General features: G+C 40.4%; 1 protein-coding gene across 2 annotated transcripts in view; it reads right to left on the bottom strand.

Annotated features, from left to right (window-relative positions):
• Positions 1 to 13,277, bottom strand: part of RAB3C (RAB3C, member RAS oncogene family) — a 294,344-nt gene extending 281,067 nt beyond the window's left edge. Inside the window, exon 1 of one of the 2 annotated variants that reach the window (XM_017344732.3) lies at positions 12,999 to 13,277. In XM_017344732.3, the coding sequence (XP_017200221.1) occupies positions 12,999 to 13,016 (18 nt within the window). In that variant the 5' untranslated portion in view covers positions 13,017 to 13,277. Of the gene's footprint in view, positions 1 to 12,161; positions 12,367 to 12,998 lie in introns of those variants that run through there. The other variant, XM_002714050.5, reaches the window with a different exon arrangement.
• Between the last annotated feature and the right edge of the window lie 6,425 nt (positions 13,278 to 19,702).

Below are 19,702 nucleotides of genomic sequence, written 5' to 3'. Positions count from 1 at the left end.
TCAAGAGTTTATATATCTTTATATACTTGGTAGCATGTCTCTAATGTTAAATGAGGCAATACTGAGCTTAAAAGGAAAAGTACAAAGTACAGTAACTGAAATGAACAATTCCTGGGTGGGCTTAAGCAAAGTTTGAAGATGATGAAAGAAAGACTCACTGAACTGGAAGATAAATCAATAGATATCGCACAAGTTGACAAACAGAAAAAAAGGAAGAGAATCCCAATATCCTGTAGGACAATGTCAGAATGCTAAACTCAGGAAGTTCATGGAAAATGCATATTATGAACAAACTATGCATGGTTTTCAAAATATTTTTGCGCAAAACTTATGGTTTTTTGAATATTTATTTATTGGAAAGGCATAGTTACAGAGAGGCAGACAGGGAGAGACACAGAGAGAGAAAGAGGTCTTCCATCCACTGGTTCACTCCCCAAATGGCTGCAACAGCCAGAGCTGGGCTAATCCGAAGGCAGGGGCCAGCAGTTTCTTCCCAGTCTCTACATGGTTGCAGGGACCCAAGGACTTGGGCCATGTTCCATTGCCTTCCCAGGCCACATCAGAGAGCTGGATTGTAAATGGAGCAGCCAGGATGAACCGACATCCATATGGAATGCTTTACCCACTACGCCACAGTGCCGGCCCTACAAAAACTTATTTTTAAATTCTATTTTCACAAGCATTTTGAAGTACCATCCTATATGTAACTATTGTCTCAGAAAGACAAAGAGAATAAGATGGAAACATTAAAGTTATAGCTAAATATTTCTCAAATCTAGTTAAAAAGGCATAAGCTTACATATCTGAAAAGTTCATTCAACCTTCCAAGCTGATAAATATAAAGAAAACTACATGTAGGTATATCACAGTCAAACTACTGAAGTTTGAAGTTAGAGAGTCTTAGAGAAAACATTTTACATACGTGGGTACAATAACATGAGTAACAGCTAAAAATCAGCAGATAATGAAACAGCATATTTACAATGCTAGAGAAAAAAATCAAGAAAAAATTTATGTACATCAAAACTCTCAAAAAAGAAGGCAAATGTTTAGCATAAATGGATTGAAATACTTAAAAATGGTGATGCTGCTGCTTGGAATGACTGTCTCCCATGTAGCAGTGCCAGGGTTCCAATAACGGCTGTGCTCCTGATTCTAGCTTCCTGATAATGCACACCCGGGGAGGCAGCAGGTGCTGGCTCAAGTAATTGGGTCCCTGCCACCCACATGGGAGACCACACCGAGTTCCTGGCTCCTTTCAGCCAAGCCCAGATCCAGCCATGGCAGCCATTCAGGGAGTGAACTAGATGAGCACAGATCTGCCTGTCTTGGTCTCTCTGCCTTTCAAATTAATTTTCAAAATAAATGAATAAGTAAATAAATAAACTTAGAGAAATGAAGCCAAAATTCAAAAACATATTATTAAATAAAGAAAAGCTGGGTGTATTTGTTGCCAGCAGACCCATAACACAGGAAATGCTATAGGAAGTTGTTCTGGCTGAAGGAAAATGACACCGGACTGAAACTGGAAGGAAAAATGCCAGAAAGGGTCATTAGATGGCAGGCAAACATCTATCTATCTATATATTTCTTCTCTTAATTAAAAAAAACACACGGGAGTATTGGGGATTTATAATAATTGCAAGGCTAATAAAATACAACAAATTAACAAAGCATGAGGTAAATTTCATTTACCTCATAGCAAACTCACTATGTTTTATGTGAGACTGTACAATATTAAGTATAAGTAGATTATGCAATAAATTGAAGATGCATATTATAATCCTTGGAATAAACAATAAAATCATACAAGGCTATACATTTAAAACATCAATAAAGGGATTGAAATACTTAAAATATTTAATTAAGGGGCTGGCACTGTGGCACAGTGGGCTAAGCCTCCACCTGAGGCTTCGGCATCCCAAATGGGCACCTGTTCAAGTCCCGGCTTCTCCTCTTCTGACCCAGCTCTCGGCTATGGCCCAGGAAAGCAGTAGAAGATGGCCCAAGTGCTTGGGCCCAAGCACCGGTGTAGGAGACCTGGAAGAAGCTCCTGGCTTCTGGCTTCAGACTGGCCCAGCTGTGGCCACTGCAGCTATTTGGGGAGTGAACCAGCAGATGAAAAACCTTTCTTGCTGTCTCTCCTGCTCTCTGTCCATAACTCTACCTCTCAAATAAATAATAAATCTTTAAAAAGTATTTGATTAAGCAATAAGAAGTCAAGGAAGAAGAAATAGAGGAAGAAAAAACAGAATAAATATAAAACAAATAGAAAATGATAGATTTAAATCCAACCACAGAGATAATTGCAGCATATGAAAATTCCAATTAAAAGGCAGAAATTTTTCCGATTTGGGTCAAAATGCAGGCTCCTACTATACACTGACTGCAAGATTCACACTCTAATTATAAAGACAAATAGGAAAATTATAAAGTCAAATAGGAAAATATAAACACATCATGAAAACATTAATAATTAAGAGTGTTTCTAGTAGTATCAGACTAAGATAGAGATAAAATGAGAATTTCATAATGATAAAAAAAATTCTTCAGAAAAAGTCATTACAAATGTAAGGGTACCAATAAAAAAGCCTCAAAATATATGGTACAAAATCCAAAAGAACTAAAAGGAGAAACAGGAAAATCGATAATCAGAGTTAGAGACTTGAAAACTTCTTTCTCAGTAACTGATAGAGTAAATAGACCATAAATCAATAAAGATTCAGAAGATCTTAGCAATACTGCAGCATGCTATGGCCTAGTTGATATTTATGTACAAGTATACATGGATGTTCATTACATTAGATCGTGGCTCTCCAGAAAACAAGTCTAAAGTACATTCTTCAGTACTAACAGAATTAATTAGATATCAATAAAGAAAATATACAGAAAATTAAATATATCTATAAACTTATGAGTTAAACAAAAACCTCACAAGGAAATGAGCAAACAGTTCAAAATGAAATGTAATGCAAATACTATATTAGAAAACTGTGAGTCAACTAAAGCAATACTTAGAAGGATATCTGTCAGTTTAAATGCTTATACTTATTAGAATAAAAGAAATATTTAAAATCAATGATCTAAAACCTACCTTAAGAAGCCAAATAAATAAAACCTTCTACTAAAATAAGCATACGGAACAGAATTGTTTTAAAAAAAAAAAAAACTAAAATCAATAAAATACAAACTAACAACAGAGAAGTTAACAAAGGGAAAACTGGGTTGTCTGAAAATATTAACAGTATTGGTAAATATCTAGTAAAACAGACAAGAGAAGCAAGGAGAAACTGATTCTCTGTAACAAAACTGTGAGCGAGGATATATTTACAGACCCAGAGAAATTAAAATATTAAAATACTTGAACAACTTTATATTAATATATTGGAAAACTTAGGTGAAAAACATAATTTACCAGAACTGACTCACATGAAGAACATTATATATAATAAATATATACACACATATACATATAGTTTTCTATTGCTGCCATAAGGATTTTTAAAATTTCACTGATTTATTATTTATTGATCCAGAAGTCTGGACTGAGCATGACTCAACTGGGTGCTCTGCTCACTCTGTGAGGACCACAATGAATGCACTGGCTGCGCTGGGTTCTCCTTGGGGTTTGTTACAGGGAAGATTCTACTTCCAAAATCATTCAGGTTGTGAGTATTCTTCAGATGTGGCTATTATGCAGTTGTACGACTAAGGACCCTGTTTCCTTAACACTTAGCTTTCTTCATCTTCAAGCCAACAACCCGTCTCAAGGTTTCACACTCTGACTTCTTCTGCCATATTTCACTGACTCCAACCAGAGAAAGTTCTCTGTTTTCAAGGGTACATGTGATCAAACTGGACCCACCTGATAATACAAGTTAATCTTCCTATTTTAAAGTCCATAATACTAATTACATTTACAAAGTCCCCCTTGTTATAATCAAGTGACAATTTATTAACATGTCCCATGGCTAGGCAATGGAAATCTGCAGGGAACCATTCTTATTACAATATTCTACACAGAAATAGATAGGTAGGTAGGTAGGTAGAATATCCAAAAAAATTGAATTTATTTTAAGAAATCCTCAAAGAAAATTCCAGGCTCTAATGGCATCTTTGGTGAACTCAATCATGCTAAGAATCAAAATATGCTAATCTTACATAACAAAATCATTCAGAAAGCAGAAAGGAAAAGCAGCACTTTTCAGCTTATCTTAGAAGGTGAGTGGGCCGGCGCCGTGGCTCAATAGGCTAATCCTCCACCTTGCGGCGCCGGCACACCGGGTTCTAGTCCCGGTCGGGGCGCCGGATTCTGTCCCGGTTGCCCCTCTTCCAGGCCAGCTCTCTGCTATGGCCAGGGAGTGCAGAGGAGGATGGCCCAGGTGCTTGGGCCCTGCACCCCATGGGAGACCAGGAAAAGCACCTGGATCCTGGCTCCTGCCATCGGATCAGCGCGGTGCGCCGGCTGCAGCGGCGGCCATTGGAGGGTGAACCAACGGCAAAAGGAAGACCTTTCTCTCTCTGTCTCTCTCTCTCTCTCACTATCCACTCTGCCTGTCAAAAATTAAAAAATTAAAAAAAAAAAAAAAAAAAAAAAAAAAAAAAAAAGAAGGTGAGCAAAACTCCAATATTTATAATCTCATAATCATAGCTCAATATCCATTTGAACTTAAGTGCAGTAATATTTAACAAAATATAATCAAACAATCCAGTAGTATATAGAACAAGTAATATATCATGACCAACTGAAATCTATCTAAGAAATGCAAGGTTAACTTAAAAAATCAATCAATGTAATACAAAAGAGAAAGCTGATAAATCACCCAATCACATTGGTATATGCAGAAAAAGGCATTTGAAAAAATTTGATACCAATTATGTTAAAAACAAACACTCTCAGGTCTTTAGGAATCAAATCAAGTTTCCTTAATATGACAAATGGTATCCACATAAAAACAAACAACCCACAAACACAGCTAAATCCACACTTTAATAGTGAGAGTCTGAAAACTTTCCCCCTAATACTGAGAACAGTGGAAGATAACTGGTGTCATCACTTCTATTCAGCATGCTGCTGGTTGTTCTATCCTATGCAATACAAAAGCATTGGAAGAAAAGGGAGGGGGTCATTAAAAAGGAAGAAGTAGCCAGCGCCGCAGCTCACTAGGCTAATCCTCCGCCTTGCAGCGCTGGCACACCGGGTTCTAGTCCCGGTCGGGGCGCCAGATTCTGTCCCGGTTGCCCCTCTTCCAGGCCAGCTCTCTGCTGTGGCCTGGGAGTGCAGTGGAGGATGGCCCAAGTGTTTGGGCCCTGCACCCCATGGGAGACCAGGAGAAGCACCTGGCTCCTGCTATCGGATCAGTGTGGTCCGCCAGCCGCGGCGGCCATTGGAGGGTGAACCAACGGCAAAAGGAAGACCTTTCTCTCTGTCTCTCTCTCTCACTGTCCACTCTGCCTGTCAAAAAATAAAAAATAAAAAAAAAGGAAGATGTAAACTACTCTATTTGTTAATGATATGGTTGTTTATGTAGAAATTTTTAAGGAATCTGAAAAAAATCTAGGAATAACAAATAAATGTAACATGGTCTCAGGATACAAAATGAAGAAAAACATCAAAGGAAATACAAAGGCCAGATATAGACCATGTCTATAGGTAATAACATAGGTTTCATCAAAATAAAAAAATCATCAAAAGACACTATTTAGACCATGAATATGCAAGTCAAAAACTGAGAGAAAATTATATATATATAGTGTAATTACATTTTTAATATGGTTTAACTATAGTACAGCATATATAACATAACACACTACATTAAAATTTATGACAAAGGGCTAGTTTGAAAGTTAAAGATCTCCTGCAACTAAACTATAAAAAGAAAAACAAGCCTCCTAGATGGACAAAAGTTAGAGCAGACTTTTCATAAATGAAGATACAGAAATGGCCAATAAACCAGCAAGCATATAAAACCATGCTCAACACCCTTCACCATTAGAAAACCGCATGTTGGAATCACAGTGCAGTATCACAAAGCACTCATTAAAGTAGCTAAAACTAAAAAGACCATTGACACCATATGTTGTTGAGCATGTGGAGTCACTGGAATTCTCTTACACTGCTGGCAAGAATGCAAAATGGAACTATCACTTTGGCAAAAGATCTGTTCTTATAAAATTAAGTATACCCTTTATCCATAAAATTCTATTTTTAAGTGTTTACTCAAGAAAAATGAAAATACAGCATTATAAAAAAGACCAGAATATGTATAGTCTGATTCATAACAACCTCAAAGAAGAAATTATCTCAAAGTCCAGCAACAGAAGAATAGATTTAAAAATTATAGTAGATTGACAAAACAGCATAACATTCAGCAATTGAATTGTTGATATGTGCAACAACTTGGATGGATCTCATACATAGTATGTGAACAAAATAAGCCAGACTCAAAATTGAGTACATACTGTGTGTTCTAGAACAAACAGAACTGTTTCATGTGAAAAAAAAATGTTTATAGTATAGGTAGATTAAATAGGAAAAAAACACAAAAGGACTGATTGGGGTGATTGGAAATAGTCATATCTTAATGTGCTGTGTGTTACACAGGTGAATCCATTTGTCAGAATGCACCAAATTGTTCACTTAAGATCTGTGCATTCTGTGCATTTCAATGTATATGAATACTATCTCAGAATAACTGTCAAACAACAAGTGAAAAATGCTAAAGATTTACACAATTCCAAAGAACTCTGAACACTTTCATCCTAATAGGCTATAGTATCCTTGATCCTAGGCAGACCTACCAAGATGGCTCCTTCAGACTCTCTGATCCAAAGCAATTAATGAAAAAAGGGGGAAATGTTTGGACAATCTTTAATCTATATAAGAACCTTTTTGTTTTCTGCTGGCCAGCTGTTTGTATTAAATCAGCAGAGTGTCTAACAGCAGTCTCAAGACACATTCCTCAGCATAAAAATGTATTTTCTTCTTGGAATATGATGGTGAAAAAAGGAATTATCAATACAAGTTTAGAATGGCAGCAGAAAAGCATGCTATAAATCCATAAACTCTTGGTCTGAAAATATTGAAACTGGAAAACCATTCTTTTAAGACATAAATTAGTGTTTAATATAATTCCTTTTTCTATCTTCCATGTCTCTTTACAGAAGAGGACTAAAATTCCTGTTATAACAGATAGAAACACAGTCATTAAAGATGGATATGTTCAGGGATTCAGCAATAATGAAATGCAAGAATTTCATTACTTTCCATAGCCAAATGAAACAGTGGCATTTAGATTTTAATTATTTGTAATTTTGTTCCACATAGCATTATTTAATATCCATCTAATGGTTTTTCCCCACAGCTTCACAGCTTCACCATCAATCTAACTATGTTCTGTCTTCAGTCCTCTTATCTTTTTTTTTTAAGATTTTATTTATTTATTTGAGAGGTAGAGTTACAGACAGTGAGAAGGACAGAGAGAAAGGTCTTCCTTCCATTGGTTCACTCCCCAAATAGCCACCAATCTGAAGCCAGGAGCCAGGTGCTTCTTCCTGGTCTCCCAAGCGAGTATAGGGGCCCAAGCAGTTGACCCATCTTCTACTGCTTTCCCAGGCCATAGCAGAGAACTGGATTGGAAGTGGACAGCCGGGATTAGAACTGGTGCCCATATGGGATACCAGCGCCACAGGCGAAGGATTAACCTACTGCGCCATGGCGCAGGCCCCCAGTCCTCTTGTCTTTAGCCAATCTGTTTTTGCACTTTATTAAATGCTTTGGGTAGGAATTTTTTTTTTGAATTTTCCAAAATAGAAGGTTCTATATTTATTAGATGACCCAGAAAGCTTGAGATAACAAAGCTGAAGAGCAGACATTTACTTAAAGACAATGATTTTCGCTTTGGTCCTATAAGGGTACAAGTATACCTACAAGAAATTACAAATCCAGGAGACAGAAAGCAAGCCATTTCTAAAACACTGGTCCTCCTTGGATAGTTGTTTTAGTTTACACAAGTTTATTTTATAAATAGAAGATGCAGTTAATTTTTCTTTGTTCTAAACCATATAAATAAATCAAATTATATCACTAATAATATCATTCTTCACACTACCCGCTTATGTCTTCTTGGGGATAGCAAAATAACTGAGAGAAAAAATAGACTTTCTAGACAGAATTTTGAATGTACCATGTTGGGGAAGTTATTTAATCTTAATAAACTTCAATTATCTTGCCTGCAATTAGGGTAATGGTGACCTCCGTGACGTTAAAGATATATTTGTAAACAGTTTTGTCATATATGTTCATTATTAATATATAATTACATATGATATGTAATTATAGACATCCACATACAAATATGATATCTTAAATGCAAGGCACAGTGCTTGGCACACACAAGGTACCAGATAAACCAGGATTTGTTCAATCTGACTCCCGTATCACATGACTACCTGTTCACCAGAGTCTTACCCTCCAGCCATGAGTACTGCTATTCACCATTTCATTTGGCTCTCAGGATTTATTTATTTTTTTTATTTGACAGGTAGAATTACAGACAGTGAGAGAGAGAGACAGAGAGAGAGCTCTTCCTTCCGTTGGTTCACTCCCCAAATGGCCGCAACAGCCGGAGTTGCGCCGATCCAAAGCAGGAGCCAGGTGCTTCCTCCCGGTCTCCCATGCGGGTGCAGGGCCCAAGCACTTGGGCCATCCTCCACTGCCTTCCCAGGCCACAGCAGAGAGCTGGACTGGAAGAGGAGAAACCGGGACAGAATCCGGCACCCATAGGGGATGTCGGCACCACAGGCGGAGGATTAATCTAGTGCGCCATGGCGCCGGCCCCTCTCAGGATTTATGTAGACACCAAATGAGAAGACACAAACATCATCTTCTGAAGAAAATTCAGCATATCACTTGGAGCACTTACCAAATGCTCTTCTTGGTTATTCAGTTACAAAGGAAACACAAATGTCAAAGGTTATCATTCTATATTATTCTAGTAGTCACTACAAAAGCAATTACTATCCCTAGTTTCTCCCAATTCAGAGAGAAACAGTCCTCAGAACATATGCAGATATCAAAGCAACTACCTTGAAAAAGGATATCAAACTATTTATATTGACACATCAAATGCTGTTTAAAGGATATCATGTAATTTTTTTGTTTGTTTGTTTGTTTGTTGTTGTTGTTTGACAGGCAGAGTGGACAGTGAGAGAGACAGAGAGAAAGGTCTTCCTTTGCCGTTGGTTCACCCTCCAATGGCCGCCGCGGCCAGCGCACCGCACTGATCCGATGGCAGGAGCCAGGTGCTTCTCCTGGTCTCCCATGGGGTGCAGGGCCCAAGCACTTGGGCCATCCTCCACTGCACTCCCAGGCCACAGCAGAGAGCTGGCCTGGAAGAGGGGCAACCGGGACAGAATCCGGCGCCCCAACCAGGACTAGTACCCGGTGTGCCGGCGCCGCAAGGCGGAGGATTAGCCTAGTGAGCCGCAGCGCCAGCCTAAAGGATATCATGTAACTTTTAAAAGGCTTCTTTGATTTAAGAAAATATAATAAGTGAATTAGAAAATCAGCAAATAAATTAAAAAGTTCATTTTGTTTCACATCAATAAATGAACTCTTTTTAAAAGGCAAAAAACTCTTTTAGGATAATGAAACTATATTGTATTGTTTTGTTTGTAACTCATTTTCTAGAAATCTAAGTAAAAATTAGTTGGGCATATATTTAAAATGATGCAGCTATGTCTTTAAAAGAAAAGGAATGGCCAGTGCGACGGCTCACTATGCTAACCCTCTGCCTGCGGCACTGGTACCCTGGGTTCTAGTCCCGGTTGGGCGCCGAATTCTGTCCCATTTGCTCCTCTTCCAGCCAGCTCTCTGCTGTGGCCTGGGAAGGCAGTGGAGGATGGCCCAAGTGCTTTGGCCCTGCACCCACATGGGAGACCAGGAGAAGCACCTGGCTTCTGGCTTCAGATCGGCGCAGCGCGCAGGCCATACCAACCATTTGGGGGGTGAACCAACGGAAAAAGAAAGACCTTTCTCTCTGTCTCTCTCTCTCTCACTAACTCCGCCTGTCAAAAAAAAAAAAAAAAAAAAAGGAATGTCTTCTAGCTTGTTGAATTTTCATCTACTAAAACACCTGTACTGTGTTTATAATTTGGAAATATGTGTGATGAAACATAAGCATGTTTATAGTTTTTATTCTCCTTATCATTATATATTTCTTAAACATGAAAGTATTGGAGACTTGTCATCAAAACAATTTACTAATTAAATTGAATCAATGCATGTGTGCTATAGCTAAATATCTTAAAAAATAGTTTGATTCCTTAAAATACATGTTATTTATGATTGCACTTGGGAATTTAAACCTTTCAATTTTGACTATCTACTCCAACCAGTAAAATACAATATAAAAAATAACTCCATTCGCAAGCAGATTAATTTCATTTTACCTAATTTTTACATTAACCCTTCATTAAAGTTCTGACTAAAATAGGGAACTATGGTGCTGACTACACAGTTGGTGAACATATGAAATAATTTAAAATATTTCCCAAAGCTTTTATATCATACAGTTCTTTAACATTTTAATGACTTTTCTGAATATGTGAAGCAACTCCTATAAGAAAATTAACATGATTATATAGTGTGGCTAAGTTTTAAGCAATTTACCTTGGCAGATTTCAATGTATGTATGAAGTTGACTTTAAATATTAACAATTACAGCATGATGTTTTGATATACATATAGATAGTGAACTTAGCAATCTACTTTTAAAGTGTACTTTCAATATTTACTTATAATCAAATATGATTAATTTAGCCAGTTGGTTCCTGGCACTACTTTCAGTAATGGAAAATTATCAGAAGCCACTCTATCTTGATTGCAATAGCCTGTACCTTTATTGTTTGTTCAGATTCTTTTTGCATCAAGTTTATAATGAAAACATAACTCATAAACAGAGGTATTGGAAAACACACAATGAGGCCACTGTTCTCAGGAACAAATGAAATTTTCAATAACTCATAAGGTAATTTGAGGGCTCCTATTATATGATCCTTAAACAAACGATAAAATTCTATAGATTTTTCATTTAACAGTCAGGGTATCTCAATATACACAACCTATAAAATAAATTAAAAGTGAATCGAAGCATGTTTAAAGTTCTTGATTCATGAAGAAACCAGTTGGGAAACGTGTAGGCTCAAATGAATGTCAAATATTTATAACCTTTGGGCCTGGCAGCAGAGGCGCGTTCTCGGGAGAGACAACACGTTCTAAATGGTGTGTTCCATTCTCCTCTCCATCCCATTCATAAAACGCAGTGGGATCGCTCTGCGCGGTTAATGCACACAGGCTGATGTTTAGCGTTAATTGGCTGGACATAGAAACCAGAAACATCACTCATCTTTACTTAAAATCAAAACTTAAGCAAGAAGCACAGGCAGAGGCACCTTTGCGTAGGAGTCGCCTGCGTTTTTCGAAGGAAGCAAGTCTAAGAACGTGTCCGACCTGGGGAAAGCGAACGCACAACAAATGGGCACCTCACTCTGGAAAGCTAAAGGGGAGGCTGGGGAGGGGGTCTCAGAAACCGAGTAAGCCACCGGTGTGGACAGCGACAGGAGGCTGGGACGGCGCTGGGATACGTCCAGACGCGTTTGCTATTTTTCGGGGATACTGGGACCATAGTCTTGATTGAAGAAAGGGGACTTTGGGGACCCCGGCACTGGCTTTGCCTTTCTTCTTGTGCCCTTAACCAAGCAGAATTCCCTCCGTCCCGACTCCAGCGGAGCGCTACAGACCCCCAACCTGACCGATCCGCCTTAAATCCGCGAGTCTGCATCGCGGTCACAACCCGGGAAAGCCAGAGGATCAATGGCAACACGAGATTGCACGTTCCTCCTACTTTTGTTCGCCCGGGTTTGCATTTTCATCAGACACTCTTCACCCTCCTTACAGAGACCGGAAAAATAATGAACACCCTCAACCCTCCTCAAGACAGCCCCCACCGCCGCCACACGGAGTGCTCGGCCCCAGGACCACAGCATCTCCGCGGGTGACCGCCTGAACCTCCCCGGGGGTCAGGCACAGTTCCTGCCCTGAGGGAGGGGAACAGCCGCTCTCCATTCCTCCCAGGGCCACGCTTTCTCTATAGACCCACCTGCATGGGCGCTTCGTGTCTCATACTTGGCAGGTGTCCTTTCTCTCAGGCTAGGACAGCGCTGGCCGGGGCGCCTGGTCGAGCGTGCGTGCACAACCCGCGAGCCGCACGCTCCACACTCCGCGCTCCCGGGGTTCGCTCACCGGCTCCAACATCAGCACCGGAGCTGTCCTCTCCCGGCTCTGCACACGCGTACTAGCCGGGCGCCCCGCGCGCTCCTGGGAGTTGTAGTCCAGGGCCGCCAGGCTTCCTGGTAAGCCGGCGAGCCGAGAACTACATCTCCCGGCAAGCAAGCAAATAAAACAGGCTCGCTCCACGGCCGCGCTCGGCCGCGGAGCCTCCCTTCTCCTCCCTTCCTAGCGCTCCTGCCTCTCACCGCTCTCTGCCACCGCTGCCCGTTTCCTCAGAGCACACAGGAAAAAGTGGCCCCGGTTTCTCTCAGCTGGACATTTTTTCTTTGCTAACCATCGCCTTCAGAAGTCAGATTGTGATTTTGCTGCTTAGGAAACGGACTACCTGGTGCGCATTCCCGACACACACGAAGCCCAAGCTGCGCTCTGGGACTCCCTGCCTCACCCCTCCCCATCCCGAATCTGGAAAGTTTATACATTTCCAACGGCCGAGTCGAGTAGTCTTTCAGTCTTATTCAACAGACGTAGGAGAGAAAGACGACGAATGGCACAGGCACACACGGAAAGTGGATTATCCGCATAATTGCACTGAGAAGGTGCGCGCCCTCACACACACGCGCGCGCGTACACACAACTCCACACAGCGAAGTCCACGGCAGCGAGACGACTCGCCGAGCACTCTGAGGGGCTCGCTTCTCTCGCTTACCTTTCCGTACAGCTCCATTGTAACTCAAGCAAGTCCCCTTGCTACAAGTGAGATGAGGCTTCGACGCAGGAAGGGGGCTAAACTGCAAGGACAACACAATAGAAGGGGTAGGGGTGGCGGCTGGCAGAGAGAGACGACGGAGTGGAGAAGACAGCCAGTGTAGATGACGGCTTCTTCCTCTGGAGGGGAGGCGTGGAGTCTGCAGGTGGCAGCTGCAGAGCAGGAGCCGGGAGTCGCTCAGGAAGTGCCGGGGGCGCGATCGCGCCGAGCCGCCCCTCCCCGGCCCTCCCCGCAGGCCCCTTCCACCGTCAGCAGCGCGCGCACGGCCGCCGACCGGGCTGGGGAGCTGATAGGACACCGCGTTACTTACCCACAGCAAGTCGCGTGAAGCGGACACGCTCGTCACCGGAGCCCAGAAGCCCCGTCAGAGAACGAGACGGGAGACCTCCGCGAAGTTACCCTGCCCTTGCACACAAAGCCGTTCCTCCTCTTACAATCGTACTCCTTCCAGACTCTTTCAAAAAATGCTCTTCAAACCTTTGCGCTTTACTTTTGTTGCCTTAATCCCTCCTGTCTGTTGACCACTATGTGTGACGACCCCTGTGCTCTCCACCCAGGTAGACACAGCCCTCTCCTCTTAAGCGCGCAGCATCGGACGAGGATCCCTGCCTTGGCCTGAGATCAAAATTATTATGTAGGAGGCAGAGTAGAAAGCGAATGTTCTAGTCCGTATTCTGTTACTAATAACACAATAGCACAGCCTGGATACATTTGGAAGAAAAGAGGTTTATTTCGGCTCACAGTTCTGGTTGGAGGGCAGAGAAGGGGGAGACAGCATCAGAGGATGGCGTTCTTGCAGGTGTAGGACATCAGGTGGACAGAAACAACTCTGTCTCTTCTGGCCTCTCTCTCTCTCTTGCTCTTGTAAAGCCCCATTCACTCTTGAGGGCTCTACCCTAATGACCTAATCTTAATCCTCTCTTTTAGGCCCCACATCTATTTTTTTTTATTTTATTTATTTATTTTTTTTTTTTGACAGGCAGAGTGGACAGTGAGAGAGAGAGACAGAGAGAAAGGTCTTCCTTTGCCGTTGGTTCACCCTCCAATGGCCGCCGCGGCCGGCGCGCTGCGGCCGGCGCAGCGCGCTGATCCGATGGCAGGAGCCAGGAACCAGGTGCTTTTCCTGGTCTCCCATGGGGTGCAGGGCCCAAGCACCTGGGCCATCCTCCACTGCACTCCCTGGCCACAGCAGAGGGCTGTAGGCCCCACATCTAAACACTGAAGGCAGGTTGTTTTGTACCCTGTTAACAACACTAGATGGAGATTCAGTTTCAATAACTGACACCAGGGGGGACACACTCTACCCCTATCCAAACGACAGCAAAGAACCATGGCAATAGTGGCATGGAAGCCAACTGAACTCCACCACAGTCTACAAAGCATTAGAATAGACATTCAGAAATTTTCTTGGAAATTTGCTTTTTGGGAGTGGGTTTAAATTATGTTTTCAAGCCATGTGTAAGGAATGAGATTCGTTAGATTTGATGAGGGGTTCAGGAATTAGTATTTTAAATAAAAACTTCAGGGACCAGCAAGCTTTTTGTTCAGCAGGTTAAGCCTCTGCCATCCAAGCTGCTGTTCCACTTCAGATCCAGCTCCCTGCTAATGCACCAGAGAAGGCCGTGGTTGGTGGCCCAAGTACTTGAACCCCTGTCACCCACGTGGGAGACCCAGGGAGAATTCCTGGCTCCTAGCTTCAGCCTGGCCCAGTCCCAGCCATTGTGACCATGTGGGAAGTTAATCAGCAGATTGAAGATCTCTTTCTGTCTCTCCCTATTTCTCTCTCTGTTACCCTGCCTTTCAAATGAATAAAATAAATCTTAATCTCCAGCAATTCTGATGTAAATGGTTCCTTTGCCGTAATTTGAAAATTGCCTTGAAAGAATTTATGTTTTAGATGTTTTCAATCATATAAACTTCAAAATTTTTACAATATGGACTCAGTAATGCCAGTAGCCGTGTATAGGGAATCTGCCATATTCAAAGCATCCCATTAATTGTTATTTTATAAACATCGAGAAAATGTCTTCCTTTATTACCACAAGTAAGAATGTAATGTGGGTCCAGCATCATGGTGCAGCAGGCTAAGCCTTTATTTGCCACACCAGCATCCCATACAAATACTGGTTCAAATCCCAGTGCACCTGGGAAAGCAGAAGATGGCCCAAGAACTTGGACTCCTGCCACCTACATGGGAGATTTAGATAGATTTTCAGGCTCCTGGGTTCAGCCTGGCCCAGCCCCAGTTATTGTGATCAGCTGAGGAGTGAACTGGTGGGTAGATGATTTCTGTCTGTCTCACTCTGTCTCTCTGTAACTCTGCGTTTCAAATAAACAAATAATTTTTGGAAAAAAAGAATGTAATGCAACATCATCTATGTAACATATTTTTTAACAACAACTCAGAAAATAAATTTTAAAATGTTTACTTCATGGTTGAACAGCATATTATGGTTAGAGAAATTTAACTTAAATTAGCTAAGAACAAATTAAATTTAAAAATAAAAGCAAATTGAATATCCATGTGTTTTATGATAGTAGCTTATTGGAAGTAAAGCTTCCGTAATTTTTAAAATAAAACATATCTAAAGGTGATTGTATAAATCTTGAGAAATACTAAAAAATTTAAGAATTTTTTATTTATATAAGGTGAACAAATTTTATGTGTTCCATATGTACATTTAAGAGTATAATGATACTTCCCACCCTACCCTCCTGCCTGCCTATGCTCCCACCCTCCCTGCTCCTTCCTTTCTTATTTCTTCTCTTAATTTTCACAATGACATACTTTTCATTTATATTATGATCACAAGCTTACCCCCCCCCCACTAAATGACACATTCAACAAATAGTAAGTAGAAGCACCACTGTTCCTCAACAGCATAAACAAGGGCTGTAAACAACAAATTTCAAAATGTTAATTTCACTCATATACATTACATTTTTGTATTCTGTATATTGGCTATCACAAATGAGGGAAAACATGATATTTGTCTTTTGGGAACTGGCTTATTTCACTAAGCATCTAAGCATAATGGTTTCCAGTTGCGTTCATTTTGTTGAAAAAGACAGGCTTGCATTCTTTTTTTTGGCTGAGTAGTATTCCATAGTGTATCCATACCACACTTTCTTTATATAGAAGTATTTGGCATTTAATATTTGCCCAGCCACTTAGAGCCTGCCTTTCTTCTAAAAACTTCATATAATATAGATACTATCATCATCTTCTAATACTCTTAGAATTCAGAGTCTGATATAGAATATATTTAAATAATACGTATGTTAATTATAGTTCTCTGAGAAGCCTATTCCTTCTTATAACTTTTCTTTTTTTTAAAACATATATTTTATTTTATTTTGAAAGACAGAGTTACAGAGAGAGGAGAGGCAGAGATAGAGAGGTCTTCCATCCGCTAGTTCACCCCCTAGATGGCCACCCCAGATGGCCACAATGGCCGGAGCTGCGCTGATCTGAAGCCAGGAGCCAGGAGCTTCTTCCGGGTCTCCCACACAGGTGCAGGGGCCCAAGGACTTGGACCATCTTCTACTGCTTTTCCAGGCCATAGCAGAGAGCTGGATTGGAAGAGGAGCAGCTGGGTCTCGAACCGGCGTCCATATGGAATGTAGGCGCTTCAGGCCAGGGCGTTAACCCACTGTGCCACAACATCAGCCCCTCATCTTATAACTTTTCTAAAAGTATACATATTCTTGGGTTTTTTAGTGTGTCTTTTGTTGGTGAAGAACTAGTAAGTACTGATTTCAAAAAGCTAGCGTTGTGGAAGATTTTGAGGAGCTGAGTTCTGTCTGCTCATAGTTTCTTAGTTGAGTATTTGAGTGGAGGGAGAAAAAAATATTGTTAGAAATCAGAGAAACAAGTAAAATTTGACTGGAGCTATCTCTCTGTAGAGCAGAAGCAAGTTAGCTTTGCTCAAAATTGGGCTACCATCTACGAATTGTATTCCCAGCGCCACTAAATGGCTGCTGGAACTCTAGTTCTTACATCCACATTCCAGGCAGTAGGAAGAAAAAAAGGCTGAAAAAGAACATTCCTTCATGCCTTTATGTACTCCCATGCTCCAGTATTCCAGCGCCTAGAACTCCATCCCATGGCCGTAACCACTGCCAGGGAGGCTGGGACTTGTCATCTTTATTGGAGTGTACAAATGCCAAGCTGAAAAGCAAGAGCTCTGTTACAAAGGAAGAAAGGAAGAAAAGATATTGGGAGACAGTCGTAGCTTCCCACAGGACTTTGGAGGGTGTTGAAATAGAGCTTGCTGCTTTTCCCTCTTTGCAATTTTACTGAAATGTCAGTGTCTGGTTTTATAATGTACGTATTCCCAGAGACCTCTGGAAATTAACATCAACCAAAACCTTAAGATCAAGGAGTTACCCAAAAGTTAGAATATTACAGCTATTATTGATAAAACAGGGAAAGAGGGGAGCCTTCTCCACTGGAATTTAAATTTTAGGTTCAAAGTTTATATGAAAGCAATCTAAAAGGCAAGGCAAATGCAGTTAAAAGAAGGAAGAGGGACCTGCAGTAAATGCCATGGAACGTCACCAAGTTGGAATGTAAAGCAGGCCCAAAAAGGGTGAGTTACCTCCCCAAGGTCACCTAGTCACACAGACCATTAGTGGGAAAGCTGGGATGAGAACTCTTAACTCTGGCCTTCAGGTTCACTTTCTTTTCATTACCCCACATTGCTTTCATTATTGATTGGCTTTTGCTACCTTGTGTTTGTCTAATATTTAATAATATTCATTTTGTTGTTTATATATCGAGTGTTTGTCTATTATAATGTATTGCTGTCTGTCTGAGTCTGTGTCACCTCTGGTGTTTTATTTGGCTATTTGGCTTAAACAGAGTCAAGAACAAGAATCATTCATTATTAATTAACGTTGATGATGTTGGTTAAATTTTTAAAATAGCAATGCATATTTATTTCCACCAATGTCATTATGTGTCTGTTATTGCATGCTGACAAGCAAACTTGCTGAGATTTGGTGAGGGTTAATAATAGCTAGGAGATTCTCCTCCATTTTTATACAAGTCTTACCAAAATCTACAGTTCAAGGATGTGGCTGAGTATCAAATCTTAGCAATCTCTGGGACTATCTCCAGGATGTTTTTCTGGTCTGAGCCTATTACCTTTGTCTGACTCAGTATATTGTGGTTGGCTTTGATTTCAAATTTGTGAAGCATCTATACTAAGAAATGCTATTGATTGTCTCAGTTTCCCTTATAAAGGAGCTAAATATTCCCATGGCAGTATTGATTTTTTAATGAAAAGAAAAAATATTTTAACTCATTCCTGTTTGTGATGTTCCAAATATATTACAAATAAACAATATAAATGAGGTCCTTTGTAAAAAATAAGTAAACGTACTCAAACTGAATGTACAGAAAATGATGCTTTCATTCTGTGATATAACTATGATACTATTCCCATAGCTACCTTTTAAAAACAACTATTCTCTGATGGGCATTTTGTTTATATTATTATATTTAATCCTCAATAATATAGCCAGGTAATATTAAACTTAATTTTAAAAGAAGAAATTAATGGGTCCAGGAGAAGTTAAGTGTTTTGTCATGGGATCTTAGTAACATGCTGTTCTAGGATTTAAAGCTCAGAGTTTTCTGATTCCAAAGCTCAGACTTGTACTCTCAGATTTTCCATGAATAGTAATTGCTTCAAAACAATATATTTAAAAGTTAAATGAAAATAGATCTTAATAAGAAACAAGACTGGGAACAGGAGAGGAAAGAGGAAGTGGGGTAGGAGTGTGGGTGAGAGGGTAGGTATTGTGGCAAGAATTTATGTTCCTAAAGTTGTATTTATGAAATGCATGTAAGTAAATAAAAACAAATTAAAAAAACAATATATTTAATAATCTTTTATGGAGAAGTATTACTGGACCTTTTCTTTATTGTTGACCTTATTTAGGAGCCTTATTAATTATAGGGTTACTTATATATTAATAGAGCATTTTTAAATTTGAAAATTGTTGACATTTTCAGATAAATAATAATTCATTTTATTCACTAAAAATATCATTAAGGAGATCTGTATCAAATTTATCTTTTTTGGTGAAGCGTATGTATTACATTTCTGGCTATAAGAGGCAGTTTTAGAATAAACAAATTGAGGGCTAGTGCTGTGGCACAGCGGGTTAATGCCCCAGTCTGCAACATCAGCATCACATATGGGCATATGGGTGCTGGTTCCTTTCCCAGCTGCTCCATTTCTGATCCAGCTCCCTACTGTTGCCTGGGAAAGCAGTAGAAGATGGCCCAAGTTCTCTGGCCCCTGCACCTACATGAGAGACCCAGAAGAAGCTCCTGGCTCCTGGCTTCAGATCAGCACAGCTCCAGCTGTTGCAGCCATTTGGGGAGTGAACCAGAGGATAGAAGACCTTTCTCTCTCTCTCTCTCTCTCTCCCTCTCTGTAACTCTGCCTTTCAAATAAATACATAAATCTTTTTAAAAAAGAATAAACAGATTGTAAGTATGCTAATTACTAGAACAATAGTCCCCACATTTCATACAAAGTACTTAATCAGCTATACATTTCAGATTGATGATATCCTTAGGTAAGGGCAATGTGTCCTACATCTTTATCAAATCTTCAGGTTCCTCTAAA

This window comes from Oryctolagus cuniculus, chromosome 14, assembly GCF_964237555.1.
Source record: "Oryctolagus cuniculus chromosome 14, mOryCun1.1, whole genome shotgun sequence".
In the NCBI taxonomy this organism is placed as follows: Eukaryota; Metazoa; Chordata; class Mammalia; order Lagomorpha; family Leporidae; genus Oryctolagus; species Oryctolagus cuniculus.
This window is presented reverse-complemented; position numbering and strand designations above follow the sequence as displayed.